General features: G+C 42.4%; 1 protein-coding gene across 1 annotated transcript; it reads right to left on the reverse strand.

Moving 5' to 3' along the window:
* Positions 1-873: 873 nt before the first annotated feature.
* LOC119692709 lies at positions 874-7969 on the reverse strand. The gene is made up of 3 exons (XM_038114134.2): positions 6263-7969; positions 3810-3941; positions 874-2753 (listed from the first exon to the last, which is right to left on the reverse strand). The coding sequence occupies exons 1-3, from the start codon at positions 7250-7252 to the stop codon at positions 2682-2684; spliced, it is 1194 nt and encodes a 397-aa protein (XP_037970062.2). The 5' UTR covers positions 7253-7969; the 3' UTR covers positions 874-2681.
* Between the last annotated feature and the right edge of the window lie 3705 nt (positions 7970-11674).

The raw sequence follows: 11674 nt of genomic DNA on the forward strand, positions 1-11674 counted from the left end.
GCGTTATTACATTGTTAATAGCATAAAATGTGCATCTATTCACCAAAAATATTAAACAATTTGTCTTTTACTAACACATGAATATTTTTTGTATAAATAATTGCAATATCGTATTGTATAAATTTATTTTAAGTTAATTTTGTTTGTTTCAAATGTTTACTGTGTATATATAGAGCTTATTATTGTGGGTCTGAACATTATGAAAACGAAATATAACTCAATTTCAAACAAGTTAAACTACTTTTAATTACAATAAACCATACCATATCCACATAAAATAGCACATAGAAGCATAGACAGAATATAATTAACTACCACAAACAACATTTAAACGATGTTTTAACTATGATGCATAACGTATCGGCCGCGCTAAACAACTGTTTTACTTGTGTCTAGTGTTTGTGGTAAGACCGTACAAGATTAATTATTGGGATCGTAACCTGTAACGAACTTAGGAAACTTACGAATATAGGTACAAGAAAACAAAATATAGGTGGGAAAACACATTTTATTATTTATTTACATGTGTGGTGTCCGCCAACACAAACTGAAGGACGCTGCTCTCTCGGCACTAACATTAAAAAATAAATTGACACAAGCTATTTTATATATTATTATGTATACGAGCTAAGATTATATAATACTGTGCGGGTCCTTCCATAGCATGATAATGTCATTCTGATATAATTATGTCCGTGATATTTTAACAGAATATATCAATCTGTCCTTACTTATAATGTCTATTTTAATTATACAATTAATCTTATCAAGTCTGAATTTCACGTAAAAGTTATACATATTTGGAAAAATAAAGCTTTACGATACTACATTTTATAAAGTAAATAGATTAATGTTGAAAATATTTATATATTAGTTGAGAAGTAATACGTGAATAAATAGGCCCAACACAAGTGTCCTTTCAACAATAACTAGGCAACGTTCCGATATCATCGTGATGAAAATGAATTGTAAAATAATTACATCAGTCTTAATATCTAGATTAAAATGATTTAAGCATTTGTTAAAGTATTGAAAGTGTGTAGAAGTGATAAAGAATACGAACACAGAGTGATCATGATACACAAGGTAAAGATGTTACATCAAGAATTATATATTTCATCTTAAAACTATTACTACACAAAAAATAAATATTATATATGCTTATACAGTTATAATACCACAGGGTTTTGTTTAATACTGACGAGAGTTGAAACTTGTCGTTCAATATTTTCAGAGATAAGATATACATACAAACTTACCTACCATGAGATCACTTGGTTTATATTCAATGTGAAACGAACCTAAACATATTTGTATTACGTGTTACTTTCGCTGCATCGCTCTGTATGATATTTACGTGGTTCCTTAGCGAGCTACCGTAAGCCGATTATGGTCCATAAGCCTCAATGAAATTGCTAACGAATATTCAATATTTTATACTCGGAATTCCGCTCTCTAAGCTTATGTTTGAACGCTGTTTAGCAATACTTAATGTCATTCCAAGCTCATGAATTAAAAAAAGTTACTAAGCTAAATTTTCATCACTCGAAAAATATTTATCCGTAACAAAAATACGTTTTTGTTTCTTTTAGCTTGTGTTAAATCCTCTTCTCTAATTACGAAAAAAATACAAAATACACTAATCTACATTATTATATCGTATCTCTGAACATGAAATCTAACTTTGGGCCACTCGTGAGTCTTGTGACGCAACTGTCGTGCTGTTATGGATTACATCAGCGGCGGCCAAATCGTATTCTTATTTACAAACAATAGGCACTGAAAGTTTGAAATAACCCGGACCGACTGCAGGCGAAGCCTTGAATAACGTCCCGGCCCTACGTGCCTGCATCCGAGGACTAGTCTATGGCTGCTAAATATTACAAGGTGCGTCGAATGCCCAATGCACACTCCAAACGTAGTTATACACATAGCGTGGCAATTATTTCCAATCTACCTTATTTCGGATTCAGTTATTACAAAAGGCACATTCAAAACATGTTTGTGAAGAAAGTCATCCCTTCTGGCACATATCTTCGACGATTATTCAAATGACCTTTTATAACGTCCTGTGGCTCAAAATTTCAGATTGCTTTATATGCAAAGTTAATACGTAGAAAGTTGGGCGTTTGCACGTGAAGATGACGTCATTTCCTCCGCTATGGACACGTCCTGGAAACTCGAGCAGGGAAACTAAGGATTTCTATTTCCGTCTGTGAAAATGGCTGCCTTCCGATCGATACTGTTCGCAATAATGTAAGTATTTACTTGGTGCCTGAACATTTACATAATCACATAGGTATCCTTATGAGTACAAATCTTAAACTAGCGATATCTCAGACACTTACCCTCCTTACCAATCCTTATTGCACACATTTATTCCACATACACAATTACATTTCCTTTAAATATTCCTTCCAGATAGTTTTGAGAATAATATTTGGACAGCGGACGAATTTTGAGCGCTCTGTCTCTGTGCAGTAACAATCGGTAGCCAATGGCCAGAGCTGGTGGATGCCCCTTCGACCAATGAAACGTAAGTAAATTATCAATTTATCACAGGCCAATAGCGCTCAAGATAAGTACTGCGTCCAGTATAAGCCCAGGTTGGCTACGGTTGTGCGGGTTGTTTGTTCATTGGGCATTCATTAAGTATAAGTTCTGAAGCTGCAAGCTGGTGCTCACTCCTCGGCGTCCTCCGCGGTGTCGGCGAGCAGGTTGGTGTTGTCATCCGCCTGCATGTCCGTAGTCAACTAAGAGTGGAAATTAAAGATCATTTAGTACTGCCCAACAAGTTTACGCTACGTAGGTAGGTAGGTACTCCAAAATTAAGAACCAGTACAGTAAGGCCACCCGCGCACTAGGCAGCCTGGCTGCGCAGCCAGAGTTGCGGCAGCCAGTAAAACATATGATGTTGTATAGGAGCCCGCGCACTAGGCAGCCACGAATTCCCATATATTTTACTGGCTGCCGCAACCTGGCTGCGCAGCCAAGCTGCCTAGTGCGCGGGGGGCCTAACAGCTCTCCAAAAATTTGCCCATCGAGATGTTTAAAACTGTATCTACTACACACTACACTGTACACTAGGTATTCACTTAGGTAAATTGTATGCCTTCAGTTCAGTTTGAATGAAAGTTTCGAAAGACAGCGATCTAATTAGAGGCAATGAAAGAACCCCTCGGGCTTAATCCGTCCCATCTAATTAAGATCACGATTCCACCCTTTGATGGAATTGAGACCCCACTTATACTGTCTACCTGTCATCTAACACCAGCCTGAGTATCGAAGCTATCTAGGCACCTTTTAACAAGTTAATAGTTTAAAGTTACATATAGGGTATTTTGTTGCGGTTGTAAATCAAGGGGAATCTGGGAAATACACCGCTCCTTCCAAAATATATGTGGATTCGGGAAGGAGGAGGATATCCATTATCCAAATGGCCGGGGGCCTAATCTAAGGATTTATCTGACTGCGGATTAACCAATCACAACCTGTCAGATTTAAATCGATCGTGATAGTAGGGCAAAACTCAAAGCTTCAGTCCCGGTCTCGAGTCCGATATAGTTCATACAAATTGTGTGAAGGTAGGTACCTATATTTTGTACTGACTACACTATGATGAAACTGTGGCTTCACTGATATCTATGAGTATGTCTTTAGATCCTGGTACCTACTGTCCACTAACCCGCACTAGGCCAGCGTGGTGGACTAGGCCTAAAACCCTTCCTAATAAGGAGACCCGTGCCCCAGCAGTGGGGACATGATAGGTAGTGATCATGTGATGACCTACTGGGCTTAAGATGACTTACCCCGATGCTATTGGCGGGCGCGTGCGTGCGCTTGCGCCGCCTCACTGCCAGGGCCAATAGCAGCACCAGGGCTAGAGACGACAGCGCCGCTACCAGCAGCGGCAACAACAGGTTGTCGCCTGGAGAGTAGCCCTGGAAATATAATCTTAAATTAGTCTGGATACAATTACTATTTTATTATATTCTGGGAGGGGGTAGAGTTCATCTATATGGCAGGGCAGTAAAACCCGGCGGTTGGACTGGTCCACTGAAGTCGCTCAGCGTCAGCGTGCTGTGGGTGAGCTGTGCTAGAGTTTTTTTTAACTAATTATCGCCTTATGCAGGTGTAAAGCTCCTTGGGACTTTCACATCCAGCGTTAATGTCTAGAAGCTAAAAATGTTTACAAAGATAACATTACCAATGCAAATTTTCCTCATGCCTGACGCCTGTGCTAGCACATGAAAAATATTACAGTTTCTGCTGAAGTGGCTACGTAAATGGTACCTACCCCAGATCCCTAGAGATCTAATAAAACCTAGAAATAGCTACCTAGCTCATAAAACGTCTTGCTAGCTCAAATAATAATTCTTTCGCCTTCGTTCTGGATTTTAGGATGAATTTTAAGTACGTACTAGGTGGATAGGTAGGTATATAATGTTATATTCATAATTTTATTTTGTCTGTTGCCCGCGAGATTAAATTTGCCGTAAAAGCTTTTCCCGTCTTTCTGTATTTTTTCCATAAACAAATCCCTTAAATTAACGAATCCCCTACCCTTTCCCTCATCTCTCCCGTTCCCTCGTCCCTTTTCTTTTCCTGCCTTCTCATTCTCATTTGATATCTGAACACTCAGTAAAAATCATGAAAACGACACATATATTGAATTTTGATTCATTTTTACCGTTTTATACCACAACAGGTGATGACCGTATACTTACCTGTAAAGTATATATGTCCGAATTCAAAATACCTAGATTTGTTTACATCGACAACAACAAGATTTAAACTATAAAGTACCAAAGATACAACATGTTGATTTTCAGAGTTTGTTAAATACCCCTTGATTGAATACTAAAGAATCCTGAAGTATGTATACCTACTTGTAAAATATGTAGAAGTGAAATAACTTTAAACAATACAATCTGAGCAAACTGGTTTCCCCATACAAACTCCGTTACAACCCTTCAGGAGGTGAATTACGAATAATTATTTCATAGTTGAGCTGGAGGTCAACAAATTTATTTCAAGTTTCTGGGTATTTGGGCTGTGCGAGTGGTTTTGTGTTTTGGCTGTCCACTAGACTCCTTAGTTTTTTCACCATAAGTCCCAAGAACCAAATATAGAACTAAATTTTCTCGGAAGCTTCTTGCACGTGTTTGCAGATTTTCCCGAATTTCTATTTCCTAGGTTAAATGCAACTACTACTAAATACCTTGATTAAAATATAATCTTCCTTTCAAAATAATTTGTCACAGTTATGTACCTATAAGCATATTTTATTTTCTTTGGTAGATACGGTCGGTTTTGTAGTCAGTCTGTCGATACGGAGGAAAAATTACGTTACATTTCTAGATGGTAACTACCTATATAGAACCTAATAAACATTTTACTATGTGGGTACGAACCTAAGGGTCAATTCAGACGTACCACAACGACACCACAGCCACAACCACGCGATGTGGTCGGGCGTATATTTTGTATTGACAATGAATAATCCAATTCACACGTGCCACATTTTGCCGTTGTTATCGACCACCTGTGTAATACGACCACATCGCAACCACATCGCAACCACAACGCAACCACATCGCAACCACAACGCAACCACGCGGCGGCGGCACCGCGGCCACCCCCTCTCCCTATTAAATGCACACGACGACGTGGTTACCACATCGCAATGACAGCGACAACGCAACCACATCGACATTTTGTCGCTGCCACAACGCAACTGCAAAAAGCCGCTGTCACACAATTCACACGTAATGTGGTTACGTGTGAATTGTGTGAATTGAGCTTGACCACATTTTGTCGCTGCGACGTGGTGTGGTTGTGGTACGTGTGAATTGACGCTAACATAGCACAATAATAAGGAAGTGTTATAAAACGATTAAATAATGCAAGATTGTTTTAGATTTGTTCCAAACAACTAAATCACGGTCTTCATAATGCGTAAAGCATGAGATATAATATTTACTGAAGTACAAGAGATAACATTTATAAGTGTGATTGAATAATTTATAAGATCATCTCCATAATGTTATTAATGGTACGCAGGGTTTGTTATTGCGGAAGTAACACCAGACTACATCGAAGTCATAATAATAGTAGCGCATTTTTCATTGAAATAATTACCTCACTTATGGCTTTATTGCCTCGTTACATATTTAGGGAGGTAATCCGAGTCTCGCACGAAACACGCAGTAACAAACAAAGGTTATGTAACAAGTCATATAGTGAGTGATTGAGTACTGACCGACCACTGGAAGTACGAGGAGGTGTCGACGAAGGGCCAGCGCGCGCCGTACCAGCCGCCGGCGCGGGCCACCGTGACCTCGTCACCCGCGCCCCCCGCGCCCCCCGCCGCGCCCTCCGGCTGCAGCGGCGGCAGCGAGAACACCTCGTCCACCTCCAGCGACTCCTTGAACTCGTCGTCGTCGTCCACCGACAGCAGCGTGTCCTTCAGGTCCTTGAAGCTCTGGTTGCTGATCTCCGTGGTGGCGGCGGCGGCGGCGGTGCTGGGCCGGGTCGTGATGAGCACGTCGTCCAGCACCCGGGCGGTGGGCAGCGGCGGCCGCGTGCGTCGCGGCGGCGGCGGGGCGGTCGTCCGCGGCGTTGCCGTCGCCCGCACTATCACGTCCTTGTCCCACGGCCGCACCGACATGTAGTCCAGCAGCGGGATGATCCCCGACGACGTCCCCCGCGGCGCGTCCGCCTCGCCGCCCTCCGTGGGCAGCGGGGGGACGGTGGTGGCGGCGCCGGAGCGCCAGGGCCGCAGCGCCGGCATCGTCCACACCAGCGACGTCACCACGTCGGCAGGCGTCGCCGGCGCCGGCGTCGTCGTCGCGGGGGGCAGCGATGACATCCGTGTGCTCTCGAACTTGGAATTTAACGTAGTCACGATATCCGGGGACAGTTTTAACTCTTTCTTCCTCGACTTGACTATATCCCGGGCGGTGGGTGTGAGCGGCGCGGCGGCGGCGGCGGGCTCGGGCACGCTGGGCCGCGGGAGCAGCGCGCCGTGCAGCAGCGCGGCGGGCACGGCGGCCAGCAGCAGCGCGGCCAGCAGCGCGCCGCCCAGCAGCAGCGCGCAGCGCGCGGGCGAGCGCCGCCGCCGCCGCGCGTGCACGGACGGGCTGTAGTCGCGCCCCTTGCCGCGCAGCCCGCTGTTGCTCAGCACCTCCTCCGTCTGCGGCAGGATGGTGTACTGCAGGCTGTTCTCGCCGTGCCTCACCGTCTTGTACATGGCTGCTGGTTCTTCGCTCACCGACACAAACACTACTAACGTTTGTTGCAATGCACCCAGTTATCACATATTTTGTTCGGGACGTGTGTGGAGGATGACGGTGTGGCGAGTGCGCGCGGGTCGCGGTGGACGCGGCTCCGCTTTGTGTCGCGGCGCGGATGGAGCGGCCGCAGCGCGCACGCGCCACAACATTGAGCGGCTGCGCGCTTCCTCGCCAACCGACAACCCCAGCTGTTCACCAGGGACCGTGTAAAACCGACTCTATCGGCCATGTTTATAGAGGTCATGAAACTGCCGAATCCCCGAAGGCATAAAGTTGCGCCAGTGTATTGCCGGCTGGTACATAACAATTACGGCCAGGTTTGAGGTTATGAGCTAGAAGCCGGCACGGAGCGCACGACAACAATAACATTTTGACGGCTCGTTGACTACACCACCTCGTTACAGAGATGTCTCCGCTCATCAAGATGCTTGTGTAGACACATCAGCGCACGCTCGCTCCGTCAAATTAACAACTCACAATACAATTGAACGTAATTTGTCGCTGTTACGAAACACTTTCGTACAAATGTGTGTTCATCTAAGATAATGGGTATTAATTTTGTTGGGTTTAGTTTAGAGTTGAGTACCAATGTAGATGGAATACATAAATGTGATGTTTGGGTCTACAATCTAAATGTTCTAGATATAAATGGACTCGTGATGAATCATTGAACCATTTATTTATAACTACACACTATATATTATTGTAGACTATTGGAATTGCATGATTCACATAACATTTCCTGTGTAACCGACCAATTAAACATACAATAATTACTAACAATTATTTTTAAAAGCTGTCAGTTGGCAGTTATGTAACCGACCGAAGTCTTTACGATAAGACCTGAATCAAGCGGCATTTTGAGCTTATGTTTGAAAGTGAGACGCTAAAGGCAGAATGATGTTATGAAACGAAGCAACCAGATACCTAGAAGCACGAGGCCCCGATGGTAATCTGTGATACGCCGGCCCACGGCCCGGCTACTACGTTTCGCCACGGGCTACAAATTTTAATGAAGATTAGAAAAAACTTGACAAGGAGCATATTAACGAGTTTTTGCGTCCGGTCAAACTGCGAACACTCGACTCGAAGCGAATACTAATTCACTTGACCTTGAATACGAATCACGTTTCCTTTCGAAATTGGTTCGTGAATGCGATATTTTTAGAATAAAAGTAAAACAAAACACTTGGAGTAAATGAAAGGGTTGGTGGAAGCGTCCCAAGTTTTGTTTGGTGGAGCCTCGTCTGTTTTATTCTCTTTATGGGCGACCCTTGTTGCGTAAATAAAAGGATTCAGTGTCTTTATTCCGCTATCTAAAGCCTTTTAGACAGACGGCGAGACAGACTTTTGAAATGTCTTTGTGCAGCTTACTTACCTTCCCGTAGCGTGTGTTAGCAGGCGTTTATTTTGTCTTCGCTACGAAGCTCTACGGCGGTAAAAATGTGGTAAACAGCCATGTTATTAGGTATTTTACAAAGTAGAGTACTTATTAGAAATAATTATGTTTAATTACATTCTATAACACGCATAATTTAAAATTATCCTCAACATATCTGCTTGCATTTCTTGACATGGTAGTGTAAGGTACTTGTCCATTGTCGGATACAATATTTGGAGCTGCAATAACTTGTAGTAGGGAAGCACTTCAGACAACTATGAGGCTCGTATAAGGGTATCAGCTACAATTTATCTTCTAGTTTAGCTACACCTGTGCACAAAAGGGCGGGCAAGTTGTCTAAAGAAGGGCAACTTGGTGCGATAGTACAATGACTTGGCTATTTCCGTGAATGGACTTGGAAAATGGCCAGCGAATATTCGCGGGGAGGTGCACCAAACAAACGCACACAACGGCAACGTGCTATGACGACAGTTTCACTGAATTTACAATTTGTAAATTTAACTTGTACAAACTTATATCTAGGTCTTAGGCCTTATAATCAGTTGTACAAATTATGGTAATATAACCAGAACAATAGTCATTAGTTAGTTTGCATTCATAGGCCATACAAGGAGATGGAGTGCTAAACTTAGCATGGCATTTACAAATCGATATCGCAGCAGTAAAACTCGCACAGTCAATGGATTGTCGAGGACGATGTCATCTGGCCAAACATGATTATTTTCAAATAGCCTTGGGGGTTCAAAGCGTATCCTGTCGGTGAGTTTTACGAGTAATTTAGCCCAAATAAATATTTTAACGATCATGTGTTTGCACGCTGTGTGTTTGAGTCTGCGACTCATTGTCTTTAAAGTGTAAAAATATTACTTCGTTCGGGGCCCCATTTATTGTCTTCTTTAGGCATTCACTAAGCTTCTACCTGCTGAGTTAGGTAAAGACTACATACTAAAGAGAAGGGTACTTACATCTTATCCTAGGGTATGGTTATTGTTTTTAAACTGAAGTTAAGTAAGATTTCTCACGTTTCGTAAATAGCTGCTCAGTCCCTTGGGATCAGCTTTCGTCTTTATCTCTACCAGATAAAGTCTGAATTAAGATGAGGAGATTATACTGGATGGAGAGTTTACTTATCTGTCTAGGGAAGTGTGCGATCTTAGATCCTTTCAGGAGTAGGTACCTACATATAATGTTATAAGTGAAATCTATTTTAGGCATAGGTAGGTGGAGTTGTATTTGAGATTTGGTACCGTTGAAATACCTCAGTCAATATACACGGACAGCTTGAAGTAGCCACTATCAACAGCTGTGAAAGTCCTATATTCTACGTATCTTATATACTCACATATTTCTGCTCTAACAAAGAAAGAGTTTGAGACCGCAGCCGCCGCTGCCACCGCAGCGCCTACAGTTCTACTTTGCTCTTAAGTAGCAAGAAGACAAGAGCTCGTATGTATCCACTGTAATCTATATACCTACTGTTATTATGTGTTATGTTTATACAGACAGTTGCAAAAAAGGTAAGTATACTAAGCTGAAAGGGGGTGCCTCAGTAATAAGTACGTAAAAATATTGCACAGAAAACGTTAACCAAAATCACTTAAGTAACATTTTGTCACTATCCTGAACTAACTTCCGTCTTATAATATCACCATTTCACCATCAATTTTTAATAGGTACCATCCCATAACTGTTCCAACACATGAGCTCTTTAATCTGCGAATGTGTGACCTACTTACCACCTACCTACTTCCTTATCTCTTCATATAGAGTTTAATTAGAGCATTCGTAACAGTCGCAGTCGTAAAGTCACATTCACATCTGTTAGTTGTCAGCAAACGGAGTCCCTTTGCAAACAATTTTATTTCTGTAATTTCCTCAGCAGTCCTTTATCTGGATGGCACTTTAGTTTTGTAAGCGATCCATTGAAATGAATGAAATGACCTCTATTAGATCCTCATAAATTCCAGTTGTAAGTACTGTAAGGTTGCGAAAATATTGAGCAGTAAAGTACTTATGATCTATTCACGTGGAATCTAGTTCTTGGAAGCTTATTATAGCTTTACATAAAACTTACTCCGCTTTCATTCCTACTGTAAGTTCCTACCCACCGTGCTTCCGCCTCCTCTATGCCAACAAAAATTATCACGATGCCAGAAAGTTTCAGTTGACATGACAACCCAAAATTTATGAGTAACCATTATCATTATACATTTGCGGAAACTCGGGTGGTATGTGCCGCTACACGGGCGTGCGCTACACTTTGTTATCGACATAGATACACGTCACTTTATCGCGATTCGCCATAAAGACGGCGCTTTGATTGGTGGAACGCGCTTTAAACAAGTTTATCGACGTCGATATAAAACCCGTGCAGCGGCGGCAGAGCTGGCTGCTGGTGGCACGGCTCCAGCGGCCAGGGTCAGTGCGGGCGATGCACTCACTCATTCACGCACGCAGTCTATTTACTGCTGCATCCATCGATGTTTTATTTAACGACCCGATTGGACATGCTGCGGCTCAGCGGACAAAACGATTAATGGAAATTATTGAAGCTATTGTTGGCGACAGCCAGTGCCTATAGTGACTGGTATATTTAGTTACTTATACCTATAGTTTTGTTACATAACGATATCTACTTGGTTGGCAATTTAATGTTGTTGTCGTCGGCAATAAGTGGGTGAGCCAGTCTTGTAGGTTTTGTCGCGAAAAGACGCGCAAAATTCGTGATTGATGTTCTTGTTTACGGAATTCATCATAAATTCTAATTTAATATTTGAAAATCTTCCTGTTTCCGTTACGTAACGGAGGGTTGTTTATATACCACGTAGGTATCCTGTCTTGTTAAATCCTGAAAGTTATGAAATAATAAAGTAGGTATATCTTATTAAATATGAAAAGTAATCGATCGATATTGCAGTTTTCAGTGCTACGACATCGCGCGCGGGGTCGCTGGCCCGTGCTATTGCCAATGCCAGGG

Source organism: Plutella xylostella, chromosome 18, assembly GCF_932276165.1.
Source record: "Plutella xylostella chromosome 18, ilPluXylo3.1, whole genome shotgun sequence".
NCBI classification, from domain to species: Eukaryota; Metazoa; Arthropoda; class Insecta; order Lepidoptera; family Plutellidae; genus Plutella; species Plutella xylostella.